Genomic DNA, 23,130 nt, shown 5'->3' with positions numbered 1-23,130 from the left:
TTTGAACTAGGTGCGTGCTCTTTTCCCACATTAGCCCACTCTGTGTCCTCCGCTCTTTTACAAATGTGTTTTGTCCATAAAAATGCATTATACACTGCTGTAAAGTGGCATGAATGGTGGATATTTTGGTGCAATTAATCAGTAATCACATTTGTTGTCGATTCATATTTCCATTACTGATTATTAACGTTTTTCTCTTGATAAGTTATTGCAGGCCTATATATACTGTAAACATGCACTGTAAAGACCAACTCGCTGTTTTTCAGCATCTCACGCCATGAGCACTGATTTTTAAGATGCTTTCACTGCCCTGAATCAAGCTGTTTTTGAATGCAAGAACGCATCCTTTGTGAGCGGCTCTTGTGAATTAGTCAAGGTTGTGAATACTTAAAGAAGGCACTGTACATGACATTTGAGCAGCCTCAACTTTAGCCACTCACACACAGGAGTGTTTATGATGCTGGAAGCAATGTGTGCTGACACAGGCTCAGAGCAGACATCTGTAGTGGTGTGGGAGTCTGGTGGCACTAGTGTGAAGTGTAGTGGATGTAGCTGGTCATTATGCAGAGCTCCAGGGTGCGCTTATCTGTTACTGCGCTCAACCAAGCGTGAAGAGCCCAAGACGGTCTGAAAGGCCACAAATCCCTCTCCTCCGCTTCTACTTCTACCAGCGCCCCTCCTCCCTTCCATCCACCCGTCATCCGCCCTGGCTTCCCCGGGCCCGGGCCTCTGTGCGGAGGGGGTGAGGCGAGCGGGCCGGCCAGCTGCAGAGATCAGCTGGGGCCTGGTGCGCTCATGTCTGCAGGGCTGTTCGCAGAGGGCCAGGAGAGTTCAGAGCCTTCAGGGGAGGCGGCAGAGCTGATAGAGCCCTGCTGATAGAGAGGTCCTGGGAGCTCGCTGTCACAGGCCACTGGGGGCGACCGAAATTGCAGCCTGAGCTAATCTGTCTACAACGCGTCTATGCCGTATAGAGTTCTGTTATCAAACGCAAAAGCAGGGGAGAAAAATCATGACAACAAAAACAACAAAAATATGAATGGCACACTGAAAGCTTATGCAAGTAGCGCTTCAAATTCTCAGCCATCTAATTGTTAGCATGTGCTTCTGTTGTACATGCTCTGCTGTGCATATCTGTGCGGTTAAAGCCAGTGTATTAGTATTATTATTCAGGTTGCTTGCTGCAAGCATGTCAACAGTTCAACTAACTTAAGGATTCCCATGGTGAATCAAAACCTGGAAATATCAGAGAATCTTAAAATTGTGATTTCCAGGGCTGGAAAAGTCATAGAAAATCTATGAAAATTTTTTATTTATATTGATTGTGTAAGTCTTTAATAATTGTTTATATGAATATAATTATAGAATTAAAAAGTTCAAAAGTTTGGGTTCAGTAAGATTTTTTTTAAATCAATAATTCTATTCAGCAATTATGCGTTAAATTGATAAAAAATTACACTAAAGACTTTAGACTTAAAGACTTAAAATAATTGTTGTTCTTTTTAACTTTGTATTCATCAAAGAATCCTGAAGAAATGCTTCACTGTTTCCCTTAAAAATATCAACCAGCACAACCAGTTTTATCTGTGATAGTAATAAGAAATGTTTCTTGAGCAGCAAATCATCATATTAGAATGATTTCTGAAGGATCGTGTGACACTGAAGACTGGAGTAATGATGCTGAAAATCAGCTTTGGTATCATAGGAATAAATAAAAATTTAAAATGTATAGAACTAGAATTTTTTTTTTTAATTGCTGTAGTATTTTACAGTATTTCTGTTTTTTAATAAATATTATTTGTTTTTAAAATATTGCCCTTCTTGAGTTCAATCTCTATTTAAAGCACTTTTTAAAAAACATTATCCTGTCATCACGAACGACTGGAAAATTCATGGAAATTCATCAGTCAAATGATGTGGGGACCCTGTAATTTTTCTGTCCCGGGTATTGCGCCAAAGGCACTTTCAAGGAAAGTCTGTTCACTCAGCGGCCATATTTGCAATGTCTCCAGACAGCTATTTCGGGTCCTATCCTATCCACTTGAAAAGGGAGTCATGAAATGTCAAAAACTGCTTGACAAACTCCCAATTAAATAACATACTTCAAATCAGCAACAGAATCTGAAATGAACTGTCCCATAAATTGTTTCTTCTGCTCAAATAGCTTATTTTTCAGGCTAGAACCACCGATGGTTCCTGAGCTCCTACCTCAAAATACTGACTGTTTCTATAGCAACCAGAGCTTCTAATGGCATCTGCAGTGACGCGATTGGCTCTTTTATTTAGAAACCGGTACTTATTCTGCCATATTGCACGTTGCACTTTCTCCCATTCATAAGTAATATGAGTGCACCGTCTTTGTATATCTAAAGTCCATAAGAATGCAACCCATACTTACGTTCTGACACATTTCAGAAGAATGCAATGCATGAAACTTAAGCTCATGTAGCTGTATGTCCACGTACTTGTGTAGAAAATGTTTCAGGCCTTAAAATAGTTTGATTCTTTTATCTTTGAAATCTTGTTGGCCAATACTCATGATGGTGTCCAGAAATGTGCCAGATATCTCAATAATGCGTAATGACACATGAAAATGCGACGCCTACATTCTGCATCCATGTGCAGCACAGTTGGATTTACTCAGTAACACAAACAGCATGTGGCACTTTGAGCTTTGATGACTGTATCATTAGCTGGCATTATTTAATCCAATCCCGTTACATGCATAACGAAGCCTGAACAAAAAACCTCCCAAATCTGCTTTCATTCTTTATTGGAGTGTGTATGCATGATTCTGGGCTTTCTTTCTCTCTCCTTCATGTTTTCTTTGCTGCTTTCCTCCATTTAGTTTCTTCTCTCGGTGCATTGCTCGCATTTTCCTGTATTCTCAATTACTCCACCCATCATCCTTTCTCATGTCCCCTCCTCTCATTAACCCCCTCTTTTCCACTCTTCTATCATCATTTTTAATCTCTCTGTCTTGCTTTTTTTGCACCTTTTGCTTTTTTTTTTCCTTTTGCTTTTTTTCCACCTCTCCTCCCCAGTTTTATCCCTTGGTATTTAGAAGCATCTCATGGCAATGAAAATGTTAGTGATAGTTAAATGAAAATGCAAAGTTGAAGGGCAGTGATTCATTAGGAAAGAATTCTGCCAGTGAAACAAATGCAGTCTGGACCCAGAGCACCCTGCTTCTGTCAATGACTTTACCAGACTTCTGTTCTCTCTCTCTCTCTCTCTCTCTCTCTCTCTCTCTCTCTCTCTCTCTCTCTCTCTCTCTCTCTCTCTCTCTCTCTCTCTCTCTCTGTGTCTCTGTCTCTCTCTCTCTCTCTCTCTCTCTCTCTCTCTCTCTCTCTCTCTCTCTCTCTCTCTCTATTGGAATGATTGAAGAAATGAAGAATAGTGATGAAAAAAGGTGCCAGTAATGGTAGTATTAATATTATCCAAAATCCAATGAACTGCAATAAAAACAATCAAATAAATTCAGTAAGTGAAATCTTTCTTAGTAGTATTATTCACAGTAGAGTAACGTTATTCCTTGAAAAATATACTTTTGTTATTTTTTTCATAACAAACTCTGAAAAGCTGCTTCTTTGAGACGAAGTACTGGTCAAAACTTAAGTGAACCTGCAGATATATGATGCGAACTAATGCAAACAATACATATCATTACCATATTCATTATTATTATCTGATATTACAGATTCTTGATCTTATCAGTCTAAATTGGTTTTCATTATACTGTTGTAATGCTTACATTTACTTTTAAAGTAATAATTGTATTTCTGGCATTTTTTGTTGTTGTTGTTAAAATAATGTAGATTTTTAATATCAGACATTTATCAGTTATTGGCCATAATAATTGTATATTAATGTCTGTATTACCCAGAAATGTAATATGTTTAATGTTTTTTTTCCTTATTAATTTGTGAATATTTACACCCATTCACCATATCACAGATACTGAACATTTCAGTGAAGAAAAAGCAGTTTAGAGGTATTTTCAGGCACCGTGTCCATTGGAAGACGATCTCCCCCACAGTCTTTCACGCGTAGGCATGCGGTGCGGAGCGATGTCGGAGCATATGTACTTCTGAAGGCTGATGGCTAATGGGCTGTGTTGAGTATAATTACTGAACGACCTGTTGAAATGAGAGGGGGCTCATGGGATGGACATTAGGGCTTCTGGCTCCCACCTGTGTGTAGCTGAGCTCCTGCTGTGCCCCACAGGTGCTGCTCTTACATATACACACACTTACATGCACACACACACCTGGCTCGGGGTCTCAGGTGGTGAGCGTGCAGTCAGTCTGCCTAGAAATAACCCATCCTCCCCCACATCTAATCCAGAGAGGAGAGACGAATCCTTTGAATGAGTGCCTGTGTAAGACTCTCAATGCAGAAGCGCTCCAACATTTTCTACACATACACATACAGTGTATAGAATCCAAGGGTCTATCATTGTTTGTGAAGGAAAACAAATTCTACCTTCAGCTTTAAATCTTCATATTAAACACATGTATGTACAGCACTATAGATGCTTTAATACTCTTTAATTAAGATATCCTTCAGCTTCACGTCATTTGCCCTCTACACACACCTTGGCAATAGAATCGCCATTGGCTAGTACATTTTTTTGGTTTCGCCAGACTGATATACTATTATTTATTTATATATCTATATATACATTCCACCAGTTCAGCTTATCTTTGTAAAATGACACATATTTTAAATATCTAAATGTACACTCTTAAAATCAGTCAATCAAACATTATATTATTATATTATGATAATCACGCATTATTTAATGATAGAACTTTAGCGCATATTTGTCATTTTAACTGAACTTAGGACTTCCTACTACTAATTCTACTACCAATATTGACAATATACAACACATGAGCTGCTGGGTTCATAAATATTAATTACGTTGTCAGTGTTCGCTCTGATTTGCTGAATTTAAAACAGGGATGAGTGCCATCCAATGAGATTGCCGTGTGCGCATTAGTTCCACCCACTACCGGAGAAACCGGCATGTCTTCTGCTTGTTCTTAAAAGCTGAATAATTCCAGATGAACTCCTTTATTTTGACAGAAAAATACAAACAAGAATATCGTTTACATGTAGCTAGTTGATTTTGCGTGGTATGTATGACTCTCGCTCTTGCTCTCTCTCTTTTTGCGTGTGTGTGAGAAACGCGGCAGCGAGTTATGCGCCTTCACACTAGAGTTTACGGTACGTCAAATACAGGTACGCCAAAGCCCGTCTCCCTCATTAGACTTTCTCTGGGTACGCTGAGCTGAATTTGAAATACTAGTACACATAGTACAGATCGCTTGACGGAGAGCGAAACTCTCGAGCCCTCAGTCAGTGTTCAGCGAGTGAAAATATATCTATGCTAAACTTGTTGGCATCTAACACACACACTGGCGAGTAAATCTAAGAATTTATTAGCCAGTGGTTAATAATAGAAATTTACTTGCATATGTGAGTGATTTACTTGCATTGTAGAGAGTTGCCTTTAATAAGGCAGAAAAGTACTGGATGTATTACATTAGGAGTAATAATAGTAATAATTTAAATTGTTAAAATTTAAAACTAATTTGACATATTTTAAAATGCAATATTCCTTGATGGTAAAGCTGAATTTTACTCGTCTTCTGTGTCACATGATGCTTCAGAAATCATTCTAAAATGATGATTTGCTGCTCAAGAAACATTTCTTATTATTATCGGTGTCAAAAACAGTTTAATATTTTTATGGAAACGCTTATAGATTTTTTTTCAAGATTATTTGATGATAGAAAGTTCAAAACAACATAATTTATTTGAAATACATTTTTTTTGGTACAGTTCAAATTTTATTTACTGTCACTTTTGATTAACTTAATGGAAAAAAAAAACCTTGCTTAAAAAAATAAATTAATTTCCTTAAAAAAAATCTTACAGACCCCAAACTTTTGAACAGTGTGCTGAATATTATAAAATGGACAGTACCATTCCTGGCTTCTGATTGGACATTCCAGCTCTTATAGTTTATGCTTTGACCTGTTCATGTCACTGCATAGCACCCATAGTGTTTCAGAATTTGTTGAGTACAGTGTTAACTCCACCAACGGTATTAAAATATCCCTGTAGGTTGGCGCGTCCAAGCCCTGGACTCACTTTCACACATACAGAGTGAATTGTTTTCACACGCTTCCTTCTCTGTGACACGATTTCTCTCTGACAGAACCTTGAGAAGTGTTACTAAACACTTCTGCAGCATGAATAGAGAAATGTTTTAATACTGACAACTCTTTCATTGCTTCTGACATATGCCTGTTCGCTGATATCTAAGTCTCTCAGCTTCCCAAATGTGTCTTAAAACAGGATTTTGGCATGGTTGCGTGTGAGTTTGAGAGTATGCCGGCAGCGCCGCCCGAGTGGGATCAAAATTCCCCTCCTGCATTCATCCTTCTCCATCCTTCCAAGTGAGGCCCCATTGTTTAACAGTTGCTTGGCATTTGATACCAGCCGGCTTCAGTGCCTTTGATGTGGCTCAGATGATGCGATATCCATCCTGGGCCCCGCCCTCCCGTTTTTCCATCGCATTCTCGACGCACGGCATCGGCTCCGGCCACAAGCGACCGTCTCGCACACACGTGAGTCTGTGTGGGTTAGCTTGAGGGGAGTCATCGTCCAACGCGGCGAGATCTGCGGTGGGTGCGTGAAAGAAAGGGTTATTAGATAGCTCATCACACTCCTCCGCCGAGGGGGGAGAGCGAGAAGAGGAGGAAGGAGAGGGAGAGGGATGTGTGATTATGAAGTCATCAGCCATGAACCAGTGGGGTTGGGGAGAAGCACGCATCCTCAGGGGGCCATTGATTGGTGACCATGTGTTTGTGGCCGATAGACTGTGAAATGGTGTGTTGCTGCACGGCTGTGGCGCACCTGCGTCCCACCAAGGTGATTGATTGGTTTGGTCATGTGGAATGTTCCCATCTGGTCTGCAGTAATGCATTTCTCTCTCTCTCTCTCTCTCTCTCTCTCTCTCTCTCTCGCCGTCTCATATCAGGGAGTAACGGGCATTGGCTGGAGAGGGTGGCTAAGTTTGGGACCGCAGAGGTCAAAAGAAAACATTTTCCCCTATTTTTTTCCCCTTAGTAACAACAGCTAATCACATTGCGCAGACCTGGTCGTCCCATTGACTTTCTGAGGTGGGGGTGTTTAGGACAAATCCAGCTGCTGTGTTTGTTGACAAGTCTACACACTCTTTCCCATCTGGTGAGTCAGGAGATCCTGCAAACCTGTGAGATTCTGGATGGGCTGTTCTCAACAAGAAGGGAATGAGTCAAAGCAAGGATGTTTACTTGTGGGTTCCTCAAAGGTCATCTTTACGCTATAATTGATCAAAGAAGATAATGTTAAGTAAAATTAAAAATATATATCTCTATACTTGAATTATTATTGAGGATTGATTTTCAAAGTGTATATGTTGTTATGTGCTAGGTCTATGTAATGTTGGCCATCTGCTCCATCTTTGCAAGGGGGTCCTGGGCATAATAGAGGTTGAAAAGCCTTGTCTTAAATGTACGAGACACCAGAGTCGGTCCACTGATGAGAAACCCTCCTATTTTAGTGAGACGACTCACCTTAAGATGACAGCCTCGTTCTCCACTCCCATAATCCTCTTCAATCTTCCATCTTTCTTCTGATTCGTCCTAAATCCCGTCCTTTCTCCCTCCTTTTAATTGATCTATTCATTCCATCTAATGACTAATTACATATCAGAGAGCATCAGCAGAGGCATTCATCATCGTAGAACATAATAATCAATGACATTTCAACAAAGAAAAAAATAAATATGCAAATAAGAGCTCATTAACATTTGCGCTAGCTGTTTGAATAATGCCACTGCTGACAAGACTGTAATTAACAGAAATTGATGCTGAGCTCAGTAGTCAGGTCCGAATCTTCAAGATTGTGTAACCCTGTAGGCATTTTTGAGGAAAAGTTGTTATACCACATTTTTAGAAAGTTCAATGTCTCCTGAATAAGGATCCACCGTATAACATTGAAATAAGGGTCCCATTTTCTTGTAATTGTCATTGAAACAATAGGTGCATTATTCACAGCCAAAACACTACAGGTGGATAGGGTAAAAAATTTAAGTTATAGATATCACCATAAAACCTTTCCAGTTTTTCACTTACATAGAGACAGACATTTTTTGTATTACAAGTTTTCTGAAATGTCATGTTTACATATGCAAATGAGGCATACCAGTATATATATATATATATATATATATATATATATATATATATATATATATATATATATATATATATATATATATAATTCGAGGGGCAGGCATACCAGTGCGCGGTTCTCCCTTTCGGGCTAGCCCTGTCTCTTCGCGTCTTCACAAAGGTTGTCGAGGCAGCCCTTGTTCCTCTCGACGACTGGCTGATCCTAGCTCACTCTCGAGACAAGGTTTGCGAACACAGGGACCTAGTGCTGCGGCACCTAGCTTGTCTGGGCCTTCGGGTCAACTGGGAGAAGAGCAAACTCTGCTCCGTGCAGAGGATCTCTTTTCTCGGTATGGAAATCGACTCGGTCGCCATGTGCGTGCAGCTTATGAGCGTGCGCGCGCAGTCACTGCTAATTTGCCTTCGTCAGTTCGAGGGCAAGAGTGCGGTTCCACTGAAACTATTTCAGAGGCTCCTGGGGCATATGGCATCCGCAGCCGCAGTAACGTCGCTCGGCTTGCTTCATATGAGACCGCTTCAGCTTTGGCTTCGCGATCAAGTCCCGAGGTGGGCATGGCAACACGGCACGCTCCGAGTCCCAGTGACTGCCGTCAGACCTTCACCCCGTGGACGAACCTCAGTTTTCTATGGGCTGGAGTGCCCATAGAACGAGTTTCCTGGCATGTTGTTGTATCAACAGATGCCTCCATAATGGGCTAGGGCGCCATGTGCAATGGACATGCTGCCGCAGGCTCCTGGACAAGACCCCAGCGCCTTTGGCATGTCAATTGCCTCGAGTTGCTGGCTGTACGTCTCACCCTGCACCGCTTCTGTGCGTTGCTCAGGGGTCAGCACGTATTAGTCCAATCAGACAATACCGCCACAGTAGCGTACATCAACCGACAAGGTGGTCTGCGCTCCCGCCGTATGTCGCAACTCGCCTGCCACCTCCTCATATTGAGTCAGAAGCATCTGAGGTCGCTTCCAGCCATTTATATCCCGGGAGACCTGAACCGTGCAGCTGATATGTCTCGGTTTCGGCCTCTCGCTGGAGAATGGGGACTCCATCCCCAGTCGGTTCATCTGATTTGGGATCAGTTCGGGGACGCACAGGTAGATCTGTTTGCCTCCCACGACTCTTGCCACTGTGACCTGTTTTATTCTCTGACCGAGGGCACGCTCGGCACGGATGCACTGGCGCACAGCTGGCCGCGGGGCCTCCGCAAGTATGAGTTTTCCCCCAGTGAGCCTTCTTACGTAGACTTTGCGCAAGATCAGGGAGGACGAGGAGCAGGTAATTTTGGTTGCCCCGTATTGGCTCAACCGCACCTGGTTCCAAGAACTAGTACTCTTCGCGACAGCACCTCCCTGGCCAATTCCTCTGAGAAAGAACCTGCTTTCTCAGGGACGGGGCACCCTATGGCACCCTCGTCCCGATCTTTGAAACCTCCATGTGTGGTTCCTGGACGGGACGAGGCAGGTTTGAGTACCCTACCACCAGCGGTGGTGGCTACCATCACTTCCGCTAGACTAGAGCATCGTCCACGAGACATGCCTATGCGTTGAAGTGGAACCTCTTTGTCAACTGGTGTTCTTCTAAACTTAAAGAACCCACGAAAGGCCCGATCAGTGTCGTGCTTTCCTTCTTGCAAGAAGGGTTGGAGCGAAGGTTGTCTCCCTCCACCCTGAAAGTGTATGGTGCCGCTATTGCCACACATCATGATGCAGTTGATGGTAAGTGCATTGGAAAGCACGACCTGATCATCAGTTTCCTGAGAGGAGCGAGGAGACTGAATCCTCCTCGCCCTCCTCTCGTTCCCTCTTGGGACCTCTCTGTGGTTTTAACTGCTCTGCAGAGTGCTCCCTTTGAGCCTTTGCAATCAGTGGAGCTTAAGTTCCTGTCAATGAAGACAGTGCTCCTGGTTGCATTGGCCTCCATCAAGAGGGTAGGGGACCTGCAGGCATTTTCGGGTGACGAAGCGTGCCTGGAATTTGGACCGGCTAACTCTTACGTGATCCTGAGACCCCGGCCTGGATATGTGCCCAAGGTTCCCACCACACCCTTTCGAGACCAGGTGGTGAACCTGCAAGCGCTGCCCTTGGAGGATGCAGACCCAGCCTTGGCACTGCTCTGTCCAGTACGCACCCTCCATGCTTACGTAGACAGGATGCATTGTTTCAGGACTTCAGACCAGCTCTTTGTCTGTCATGGTGGGAAGCTGAAGGGAAAGGCTCTCTCCAAGCAAAGGTTGTCTCACTGGATAGTGGACGCCATTGCTTTGGCTTATCAGCAGCAAGGTCGACCATGCCCCCTTGATGTGACAGCCTGCTCCACCCGGAGTGTGGCATCCTCTTGGGCTCTAGCGCATGGCGCCTCGCTAACAGACACATGTAGATCTGCAGGCTGGGCGACACCTAACACGGCCTCTGGGCGACCCCCACGTGTGTAGTCCACTGTAAGCCTCTCTGAGCATGTGTCTTTCCCTCGGCAAGCTACCTTGCCACCCCTGGGTTTGAAATATTCCACCTGCAGCTGGACACCCCAGTGATTCTCAATATGCAGCCCCCTGGGGTCATGTGTATTCCAAGTCCCCCCCCTTCGGGCTGGGCATAATTGCATATTTCCACTGATATATGCTTCCTAGTGTTCCTTGGCATAATTCCAGCAGCCATTAAAAACTATCCCTTTCATGTTAATGTTGTTTTTTCATTGTTTACATGTTTAAATATTCTGAGAATGCATAGTTTTAGTTCTAATGTTTAATGTTTAAACTGTAATAAATGCATTAAAACTTTTTTTTTTGGCAGCCATTTTGTTTTTATTGTTTATGACAAAACAGTGATGTTTACAACTTGTTATACGGCAGAAATGGATTCAGCACCTAAAAATCATATAGAAACAACACTTGAAGTACTTTTCCTCAAAAATGCCTACTGCATCTTATCCAGGGCTATTTATCTATTTTGGGACCTGACTACAGGGGTAGCGTGTGTTTGAGATTGTGCCCCTCTGTGTATTTCGATGGCAAAGAACAGACCCATCCACCCCCTTTCTACCTGCTCGGGTGGCATCGTGCGAAGGAGGGCCCGCCCCGGAGAGGGTGGGCGGGGCCCCTTGGATTCGGCCCCGTTTACGCCGACTGTCAAACAGAACTCGTCATAACATCAAAAGCCTCAGAAACAACAGAGAGATACACAAACACTCCAGATGAGGAAACAAAAGGATCCATTTTAAAAGCCACAGAGCCAGTGAGCGAGTGGGTGTGCTGCTTTGTTTGGCATTGTGATGTCTGTAAGTGTTTGTGTGTGTTTGCTTGTTCGTGTGTGGGCATCAAGCGTTCAGGACTCTGCACTGATAGCTCAAGGTTCTTACCGACGCAAACTTTAGACGGCTGTAGAGCTTTCTTTTTCTTTACCTCACCCTCCCTCCCTCCTTTTGCTTGTCTCCAAGTTTAGCCCCAGCTCCCCCCACCCCCTCCTTTCCTACTTGCTTTCCTGTTTTTGTCAGGAATTTTAAGAGAAAATGCAGCAAACACAATAAAGCTGTTTATGTCAGATTTTGGACAGCCCAATGTGCTGATTATAACAAGTTGAAGGAATTTCCTTTATTGCGCGTGTTAGCCTCGCCATATGGCTCAACACGGAACATTAACTTGACAAGGATAATGAATTACACCGGGGTTCCAGAACTCAGAACATGAAATTCAGACAGGGGAACGAGGATGTACTTGCAGGAATAGAAGGGCATGAGAGGTTCATTTGCATTTGGCGTTACCCGGTACAAGGTATCGAGCTCCTTGTTGTGCACTGTATAAAAGTATCTCGGTGAGTTTGGAAAATAAACAAGCGAGGCCTTCGGAATGCACCAGAACGAGAGGAAGAGAGTGAGCGGGAGGGGTGGAGAGAGATAAAGAGAGGGAGGCTGTGGAGTGTGGCTACTAATTGGCTGTTTTTGTGGCTGCGCTTTTCAATTGATCCCTTGAGATGCTTAGATCACTACCTATCTGAGTATCAAAACAAGAGCTCTGGTCTTGCCTGGCAGAGCTGTGATCAATAGGGAGCCTCCCCGGGAGCCTCTCTACACGGTCACATTTTAATTGTTCCATGCCTCTGAATGTAATCTCAATATTTAATATTGCCGGCCTATTTATACATCCCTTATTAACCCCCTCGACAGGACTCGACGTGCCCCTCGCTTGTGTTGGCACTTGTGAAAGTACTCAATGGTATTTACATACTCCAGTGACTGTTAAACAAATCTCTGGGCTGGTTTATTCAGAGTTGATGTGGTGTTAAAACATACTGATTTGCAGGGGGTTCGGTCAGGAGCTTCAAAACTGTTAATTAAAGGGTTAGTTCACCCAAAATGTATAATTCTGTCATTAATTACTCACCGTCATGTCGTTCCAAACCCGCAAGTCCATCGTTCATCTTCAAAACACAAATTAAGATATTTTTGATGAAGTCTGAGAGCTTTCTGACCCCCCTTTCCCCCCATAGACTGCAACGGTATTATCACTTTCAAGGCCCAGAAAGGTAGTAAAGCCATCTTTAAAGTAGTCCATGTGACTACAGTGGTTCAACCCTTAGTGGTATGAAGCGACGAGAATACTTTTTGTGCACAAAAACCCCCAAAAATAACGACTTTATTCAACAATTTCTTCTCTTCCGTGTCAGTCTCTGACGCAGGAGCTGGCCAAAACTGAGCCAGCGTTCCAATATTGATTTAATTTAAAAGATTTTTCTTTTCTTTTTTATATTTTATTTTCAGTTTTTCTTTAATATAATTTAGTTCAAGAGTATTTTAGGGCTTTCGCAGTTGATGTACGCAGTTGATTATCTGTGTTACATTTCTTGTCTTGAATTTTGAGTGTGATTCATTGGCCAAACACAAAATACACAAAATTGAATCTGAATTAGTCTGATAACATTATTTTATTTTATATATCATTTTAATATTGTTATTGCGCATTATTTTTGGCACGATAATTGTACAGTGAAAATCTGATATTATGATAGCCATATTTTTTTTCCCTTTTTTAAGTTTTAATTTTAATTTTTGTTTCAGTTAAAGAAAGATTTCAGGTTGTATTAACGATATACTGTTAGTTTGACTGCTGAAATTGCAACTATTTAGAGCATTTTTACCACTGTAATAAGCTACTGCATTTATGTTACGTCGTGGTCTGCAACATGTACTCTACAGGTGTGTGTGCATAAACACATGTGATGTCAGGCGCGCACCACACGGACACGCATGTCGACACCTGGACGTCTCCTTGTTGCTTCTCGCAGTTCCTCACCGGGAAATTGATGAATTCATTTTCGCTTCCATCCATCACTTCTCCAGTACAGCCCCTGTTTTCCCCTGAGGGTGAAAAAACACCATTGCTGACAAGCATTGCCGGTGATGCTGCAGAAGACTAGACTGTAAAAAAAGAAAATCCTGTTGTTTTTGCAAAAAAAAAATCCTGGCAGCTGTGGTTGCCAGGATAATTCTGTAAAAAAATACAGTAAAATGTAAAGATATTTACAGAAGAACTAGTAAATTTTAGAGTATAAAACTGTAATTTACAAACCGGTAAATCCAACAACGCACACTGCTACTAAAATCGATTTTATACCTTTAACATATACTGAAACTAGCATAATAATACAGGTGGTAAAAGAGGAAGCCACATGACGAAGTTCATCACAAGCAGCTTTTCCATAAGCTGAATTTTACTAGTATATAAGATGCACAGAGTAATTCACGCAAACACTAAACACCACCATGGTAACACACATGAACACAAATAAACATTTATTAAACAACAGAAAATGTAACATAAAACCCAAATGTGCATAGCTCATAACAAAAACTATTAAGAAACATAATTATTTAAACAAAATACTTCCAAATTTATTACATAAATGTCAGTTACATTTTTTCACAGTAAATTATAATTTGATTTGCCCTTTTTACTTCTAAAAATGTTTAGAATTTTTACTGTAAAAATTTCTTGAAACGTCTGGTTACATCTTTTACAGTTTTTCCCTGTATATATTATGGGAACTTACTGTTAACCTATTAACAGTTTTTTTCCTTAGCGTTTTAACAATATTTTACAGTTAAAGTTATACTCATTTTTGTATTGCTTTATTTTCTCTCTCTCTCTACTCAGTGCAAATCAAGGAGGGCTGATATGAAGACTGTTTTAAGAGCTTGGTTGCGATAACACAGGCCTGTGTTGAAAGATAGCCAACAGAAGACGTTGTCATAACTGGAGAAGATTTTTTTTTTTCTTTTTCCAGTGTATATTGTTCTCTTGGTCTTCAAACTATTAGTTTGAAAAGGTTGGAGTGTTAGTTTAAACATCCTTTTTTTTTTTTGGACAGGTTGTGAGTGTGAAATCTTTGAAAGCTCATAGGCGTCAGAAGCATGAACGGAGAGTATTTCAAGAATCAAGGAGAGTGCATCTGTACAATCCTCTGGTTCAGTGCCTTGTTTAATGACATATTGGTGACAGAACTAGTCTGTGTCTAGGGTCTTGATTGGCCTACAAGACAAGAGCTGCAACTGTTAAGCCAGCTGTTCACTTACCAACTCAAAACATCTCAATAACAGTTGGGCATTTCATTACTACTACTGACTGTTGTTGTTGAAATTGAAATCTTCACTTGCATGGTATTTCACACTCAAAAATGGTAGAGGTGTGATCAGTGAAACAACTGCCTCTGACATTTCTCATGGTTTCATGTGTTGCAATAGAGCATTTTGGAATGATGTGTCATCATTTACTTTTATGACTTTCTTCTGTGGAACACAAAAGACTATATTTTGCTTTTTTTTCTTCTTTCATTCGATGCAAGTCAATGGTCTGAAACAACTTGAGGATGAGTAAATTATGACAGAATTTGAACTTTTTGGATGAACTGTCCATTTATATAAGAACAGGTGCACTGCATTAAAGGCACAGTATGTAAGTTGCGCCGCTAGAGGTCGCTTATTCAAAACAATAACAAAGCCGTAGCTTGATGACTCTGTGAATGAGTGTGGAATCATGGGAGTTTTCGTCTTCACCTCCACAAACGATGGAAAGCAATCCGACAGGACTCAAGGCAGAAATCATGTTCATGGATGGGCTAATGTGGTAAAGTTTATAATCGCTACTGTGGTATGAAGCAGAGCGGGGCAGAGACCTTATATTTTATTATGCTTATATGCCGCAGTCGGCTGCTGCCTCTCCTTTCATTTTGTTGTTTATGTTTATTTTATGATTAAAGTTATGTTTAACGTGCCCTTCCTTCTTCCTTGAACTTTGTTGCAGTTACATTTGATGACTTAAATTCACATTATTTTATTTCATTCTAATGAAACAAACTCAAGTGCTGAATTATTACTCATATAGGTCACTTTATTTGAAAAATTTAAATTGTGGGGTAAGTTAACGTAGCGTTGTTTTACTTGGTCAAAACAATCATTTTATAATATGCTTGAGTGTGTTGAAAGTTATGTTAACTTTACTCTGTGCTTTCGCTACGAGGCTGGTATTAGACACTTGTTTCACACTGCAGTAAGCTAGATCGATATTAGAAAATCATATAAAAAAAAAAGCTGATTAAGCTTAATTTCAACATATAGTGTATGCTGTATTACTGTTACTACAAATAACCCTTTTCTGATTGTCCTATGTTACCCACTTGGCAAAATAGTGCTGTCTCTGAGGCATGGTACAAACATGTTTCTCACAGTAAATCTGGGACAGCGCACAAATATTGAATTCTCTTTTAAGTCTTGTGCGTGAACAGACAAATTCACACAAAAATGATGTCAAAATGCCCGTCTTGGCGAGTATCCTAGCAAACATAGTAGCTTTAGGCTATGTCTTAACTGAACATGAACAGTTGAGAAAGACAACGCATGTGTACAGTATCAGTGTACTGGCTCTGTGCATTATGTCTTAAAGTGACAGCAGCCTAATATTCCTGCTGCTCTCTGTTTTTAATGTTAATCAAACAACAAAAGACAAGGAAATCACTCACTGCTCTTGATTGAATAGTTTTTGTAAGTTTAATAATGATTAATCTTTATTTAATTTCTACAGTGAAGATTAAATGCAGTGTCGTTTTCTATTCGATTACTTTATTCAGTTTCTGTACCTGAAAACTATATGCTCTATTGCATTTATTAGTGCTGTTGCTATTTATATGGCCAAAATTTAAATGAGAATTTTATTACAGTATAGCAGAATACTTACATAAAATGCAAAAAAAAAATAATAATATTATTTCGCCCAAAAATATGTCTTAGTAAGATTATATTTAAATCCTTAGTTTTATGATCAAAGATCTAGAGGGCCCTGACAACCATCCCCCCATAGTTTCATAAAATCCTGTGGGAGATATTTGTTTTACTTGGTGTTACATTTGAAATACAATGTTTTTAGAAAATACAGAGCCCACTGGTTCTTGAGGTCAGAAAAGTAATAAAAAATGTTAGAAGAATGTTGTCTGAGGTGTATTTTCACTGCAAAACAATGCCGTAAATTTTGAGAAAAGCCACTGCAAATTGTAATTTTAGGCTGCAAAAATCCTCAAAATAGTCCCGCGTAATCCTAGTGGGATGTATATATGTATCCAGTGTTGGGGAGTAACGACCGGTAGTTACATGTAACAGCGTTACGTAATTTTATTACAAAATAAATGTAACTAATCCATTACAGTTAATGAGAAAAAAATTGTAATTAATGAAAATCTCAACGATTACAAATGGTTTACATCTGAATATGTTGAAGAATATTAATTTGTTGTTTTCCAATGCTGGAAATGTAAAAATAATTTCATCTAGAACACAGAACAATCTCAAAGTATTTTTTTTTTGTTGCAAAAGTCTGGTTTTGTGGTGGCTTGTGCTTTCAAATCTTATTATTATTATAATCTTAATTCAAGTGATGAAGGATTTTGACAGTCTGACAGTAACCAGTGATGAGGACTACTGTAAGGTTAACCCTGCCTGGTTTGAATGTTTGAAAATGATTAACAGTTGAATACATTCATTGGACATTTAGAAAAAAGTAATCAAATGTAATCAGTTACATTACTTTAATAAAGTAATTGAAATAGTTACACTATTTGTTATATTTTAAAGAGGGTAACTTGTAGTCTGTAACCTATTACATTTCCAAAGTATCCAACACTGCATATATCCAATATCTCAATATCACTAATATGACACCAATATAGAGTACCAAGAAGTTGCAGGCTATTAGTTGTTCCCAGAGGGCATGTGTAGAGTTGCAGGAGCTGTTATCTCAGCAGGGAGTCGAGTTGGTGGGGCTGTTAACGCTCCCCTGCTGACTGACAAGGTCACATGCTCCAACTTTCCTAGTTTTTCGAATGTAAATGAGCGGACTGCTTGTTTCAGCGGCACCGATCCTTATTATACCAGCTACTTCCCCAAACATTAAACACATCTCTAGCTGAATTGTCTTCAATCTTCAGTGATCCAATGATTTTCCTGGCATAGCCTTTTCTCATCAAACTTCATAACCTCATCAGGTTCCTTCTGTTACGGCTGGTCCCTGTAAACAGTCCCTGCTCCTCCAGGCTCCCCAGTCACCTGTTTGATAGATTGTGTGACTAGAACACTCATTAGCTGTGATTCAGCAGGGACATTGATAACCTATTGCACGGTGGCTAACCTCCACACTTCCCCGTGCGGCGGTGCTTCTCCCATCCCCCCGCGTCAGCCACCCCGGCACCACCCCTTCCCTTAAAGCCCGGCGAGGCCGGAACATTCATCATCCGCAGTCAGATCCCGCTTCTATAATGTATGATGTGTCGCGGTAAAGGAGTAGGCGGCAGAGAGGGGAGGCCGGGTAGAAGCAGCGAGGCGGGTATTGATCAGGCCAGCCCCCCCTTCATCCGTCTGTCATCGCTCCAGCTAAGAGGAGGAGTGCTGTAGAGGACGTGGCTAATCGTCAGCTTTGACTCCCACTTCTTGCGGTTCATTTTTGGAGAGATTCCCCCTAGTGACCCCTCCTCACACATGTACTCACTGTCACTTCCTCTCACAGTCACACACTCTCCTCTCACCTGCTGTCTCGCATATTCTCTGAACTCTCTCTCTCTCTCTTTCTGTCTCCAAGAGTGTCTTGGCCGAGAGTGTATAGGAAAGGAAGGGGTGTGTGTTTGAGGGTGGGGGCAGTGGCCTCACAGCTGCGCTAGCTGGCACTGCTTCCTCAAACATCATCGCCGCAGCCAGCAGTCCGCTTGGCACAAACACTCACCAGTAACACTTAAACAAATTGCTATAGCAGTGGAAGAGCTGTCTTACATTGTTGATTTTTAACATTCCGAGAGACACCCCCCCCCCCCCCCCCCCCTCGATTTGCTTTCTTCGCCTTTGGATGCTTTCAGCTTTTGGAACGCTCCGTGTTTTGAATGCATGCCCAATAATTTTGCAGAACTCGCTCTCGTTCTCTCACTTTCTCTCTGAATATCAGGCCCCCATGGGTCTCCTCTTCCTCCACAGCTCTCAGAGTCATTCTTAATTTTTCTGTTCCCCTCATCCGGTTCATTTTTTCACACTTATCTTCAACCGCTCGTCCTACATCACATCTCATATATACACACACACACACCACACACACATACACTTTATATGTGTATGTATGTATGTAATATATACATATATTTATAGTTATGGAACAAATGAGTTAAAAATGAATTAAAATAAGGAAATATAATTTATTTTGTATGTGTAAAATTTATATAACATTTAATAACTTATATATATAAGTGTGTGTGTTGTCCTTTATAGCAATATATGTTAGCTCATTGATGTTTGTCATGATTTAAAATAATACAGTATTTTTAATACACTATTTTTTTTTTATTGGTTAAAATTATTATTATTTTATCTGGATAAAAATATATAAATTTAGTAGTGCTGGGCAACGATTAATCGCATCCAAAATAAAAGGTTGTGTTTACATAATATGCGTGTGTACTCTGTATAATTATTTTGTATATATAAAAACAAGCATATGCATGTATATATTTAAGAAATATTTGCATGTATATGCTGTATATATTTATGTATACATAATTGATATGATATTATCTTAAATATACACATGCATGTGTGTGTATTCATATATACAAAATAATTATTTTGTACACAGTACACACGCATATATTATGTAAACACAAACTTTAATTTTCACCTGTCCTGTCCTGTTTTTTTTTTCTCACTGATAATACCAGTTATATTTTATAGAGATGTGTGTGGGTGACAATTAAAGCTCATTGACGTGTGTTATAATTTATGACTCTGACAGAATGTGGGTGTATGTGTGCAGTCAGGTGAATAGGTGCTTCTCTTTGTTCGGCTCTGCCATTGCTGTTAGCGCAGATCGGCCTTTCACTCTGGCATGCTAGACAGTTAAATGCATGTTTACCGTTCAGATCCTCTGGGACTCCTCCTTAGTGGTTACGGCACTGATCGCATTAAGGTCCCTCGACATGTTACAGCGCATGGCTGGGTTACGCTGCACGAGAGCATGCCAAACCATGCGTGCAACTGCTCGCTGCATCAGAGAGACCCAGACCGAGGGAGGATGTTTTTCATGAGTAGAGCTTCCAGCTCTGCCAGGATCTAAAACAACAACACGGTCTTATAAATTATTCAGCGTGGACAGAGAGTGTGTGACAAAACACATGCTGTAAATGAATATTTCAATGCTGGACACGAATACATCTGCAGAGGAAAGACTTGTCTGTGTACGAGTTTGTGTACACCACAAACTCAGAAACCTAAACTTAACTCGAGTAGCAGCCCAAGAAGTCAGGATGAGGCGAAAAAGCCTCCTAACCTTTAAAGTCGCTGAAAGACAGATGTTTTATTCTTTTGTGGTGACTGAGGGGGAGGGAACACAATAGTTTACCCACAACTATACTCCCTCTTCCTTTGCAGGAGTGCAAACTCTCAAATGTTATATCACGCCGATTGAGATCAGTTTACACCACAGGGGAAGCAGTGTTTTCAGTTAAACCACTGTACCTGATTACTGCTGTCTCTGGAGGCTACGCCAGCGCAGGAACTTGCACGCTCAAAAACACGTGGCCTCGTGTGCCTGAGCGCAGCAGAACCGAACCTGAAGCGCGTAAGCCTAAAGGTGTAACAAATACTTTTCGGCATCCCAATTTAAGTTACAAAAATATTTACCTTTTCCCTGGAGTAAACAGAATTTAGCTTCACTGCTGTGTTTGTTCTAATGTTTGAAAGTCTGACAAGGATAATATATGATGTTTTTAGAGTTGTTTATCATTTTCCTTTAGGAGTCTCGTGTTTTTTTCTCGCAGAGAGTTTGAAACTGCTGAGTTTAGATATTGTGAAGTGCATGATTCATACGGCTGTGCGCTGTGCACTTTTATTTGCCCCTTGGAAGCTCACGGGCCGTTTCTGCGATAGGAAAAGGATCAAGATGGATTAGTATCGTTGACTGAGACCCCAATGACCCTGTAGTTTACTGTCAGACATGCCCTGCCTGATGGGCAGCTAGAGAACGTACACACAGAAATAAATCACACCTTATTGATGAAATATGAAATACAAGTTATGCTTTCCTGACCTTCAAGTGCCAAAACTCGCACAGAATGTGTGAGTTTTGGCAGTTATTGTTTCAGTTATCCTGTTTTTCACATGATTAATGTTTTTGTTTAATGCGTATGGTGCTGTTCTTATTGTTTGTGTCTTTGTTTATCCATAGGCAAGTCTGAGAGGCCTCCATTCTCTGGCTATGGGAGAGAGCCAGGCGTCTCTGGATGCCAGGTAACAACCACAACTTTTATTAACATGTTTTATGTAGTTTTTGCTTTTGCGTGAATCTTGCAGGTTTCTCACTTAGACCCTGATTCATCACAACTACCAAAGTGCTGAAAGTGAACATGCCAAATACTCCAACACATGGCTAATTGGTTGTGAATCTTAAGATCAGTTAAAAAAATACAGCTTTGGGCTGATTTTTTTAAAGTTTTTGAAATAAGTATTTTATGCTAGCTAAGGCTGTATTTATATAATAAAATACAGTAAAAATGTTGTGAAATACTATTAAAATTTAAAATATATCTATTTGTAATAATATATTTGTAATAATATAATTTAAAATGTAATATATTCCTGTGATGGCAAAGCTGAATTTTCAGCATCATTACTCCAGTCTTCAGTGTCACATGTTCCTTCAGAAATCATTCTGCTGAATCATTTGCTGCTGAAGTATCATTTCTTATTTATCAATGTTGAAAACAGATGTGCTGCTTAATATTTTTGTGGATTGAGTTTTCAGGATACAAAAGACAGCATTTAGAACAGCATTTATTCGAAATAGAAATATTTTGTCACATGATAATGCTTTTACTGTCACTTTTGAACAGTGGTGTATACTAATACATTAGTAAAATTTATATAAATTTAGTTTAAACAAATATTAGTTATTGTATTATATTTGCGATGGCTAATGCATGTTAACAAAAAAAGTATAAAGCGGTTCCAAAAATCATCTACTAATCTCAAATAACTGGGAAAAGTCATCAAATATTCTGGAAAATCCATTTGTCTAAAGATATGGGAACCTTGTTTTATAGTTTCCGGTCAGATTTTCACATCAGACAATGTTGAAAGAGTGTTTTGTGGAGTCTGAATGCTTTTAATCTGGATGCTTTTTAATAGCTTTTAATATGACTCAGCTCTGTGATTTAGAGGGAGAGTTTATGAATGTGTTGTGTGTAGGGAGCATGCCTTCAGCACACAGAAACATGACTTTCAGCACTTCCATTAAAGCAGGGTCACAGTGCCCAGCCCTGCTCTCCTCCCTCAGCCACACAGATGTTCCAAACAAAGACAGGATTGTGTGAGCACACCACCCCGCTCCCGCTCTCCCTCTCTCCTGCCCGTTCATTCTCTCTGACACGGTTGACGTCAGTCAGTCAGAGAGTATACTTGAAGACCCCCCCACCCTTTTTTCCCTCTACATCGTCTGTGGCTTGCGCTTTTGCTCTGTTTATATTTTGTCCGCCCCCCTCTCCAACCTGTTGTAATGACTACTGGGAAACCAAGAAATAAACTATTTTCCAAGCTAGTGCAATCTTCGATAGATTGTGTTGCGTATTAGTGCAATACTTACACTGGACAAAAATAAATCCTGTCGTATTTATAGAACATTTTTTGGCAGCTGTGGTTGCCGAATAATTTTGTAAAAATGTAAATATATTTACAGAACAACCTGTCAATTTTACAATTTAAAATGTACACATATTAAAAAAATAAAACATTTTAAACAGGTAAATCCAACAGCCCTTTTCTGCTGAATTAGCAAGGCTATACTGCTAATAAAATCTTTTTTTTTTAAACACTGTATACTGACAACCACCACAATAAGACACATGATGATTCAAAGTTCATCACAATGAGCTTTTTCTATAATCTGAGGGAAATACTAATAAATAGAAGGTGCACACAAGTACAAAACACCATCATGGTAAAACACAACACTAAAATAATGCAATAAACATTAGCCGTTTTTTTCACCATCGGGCTGAATAGTCCTAAGAATGGTTCCAGTTATATTTCCACTTGAGCTTGGTTCTGCACGGCACGATTACAACCCATTCTCGGCCTGGAAGTCTCAGCACGGTTGGCTGACTCTGTAGTGACGTCGCCACTCAGGATTGGTCACTTGTCTGTTGACTATCAGTTTCTCTGTATCTGCCCAAGCGCGCTATTTGAGCGACGTAAACACAAATAAAAAATCCATAACGCAGTCGCTATTTACATCACATACCGTCTGTAAACTCAAATGCATCAGGCAACGACTGACGATGTTTAGCCAGACGTTGGAAAAGATATAACATCATAAGA

General features: G+C 40.5%; 1 protein-coding gene across 5 annotated transcripts in view; it reads left to right on the top strand.

Annotated features, from left to right (window-relative positions):
* Positions 1 to 23,130, top strand: part of tcf12 (transcription factor 12) — a 118,664-nt gene that overhangs the window by 49,605 nt on the left and 45,929 nt on the right. For all 5 annotated transcript variants that reach the window (XM_081359012.1, XM_081359011.1, XM_081359014.1 and 2 more), the window contains one exon: positions 20,984 to 21,045. In XM_081359012.1, coding sequence (XP_081215138.1) covers positions 20,984 to 21,045 — 62 coding nt within the window. The remainder of the gene's footprint in view (positions 1 to 20,983; positions 21,046 to 23,130) is intronic.

This window comes from Scardinius erythrophthalmus (assembly GCF_964197995.2).
Source record: "Scardinius erythrophthalmus genome assembly, chromosome: 2".
Lineage (NCBI taxonomy): Eukaryota > Metazoa > Chordata > Actinopteri > Cypriniformes > Leuciscidae > Scardinius > Scardinius erythrophthalmus.
This window is presented reverse-complemented; position numbering and strand designations above follow the sequence as displayed.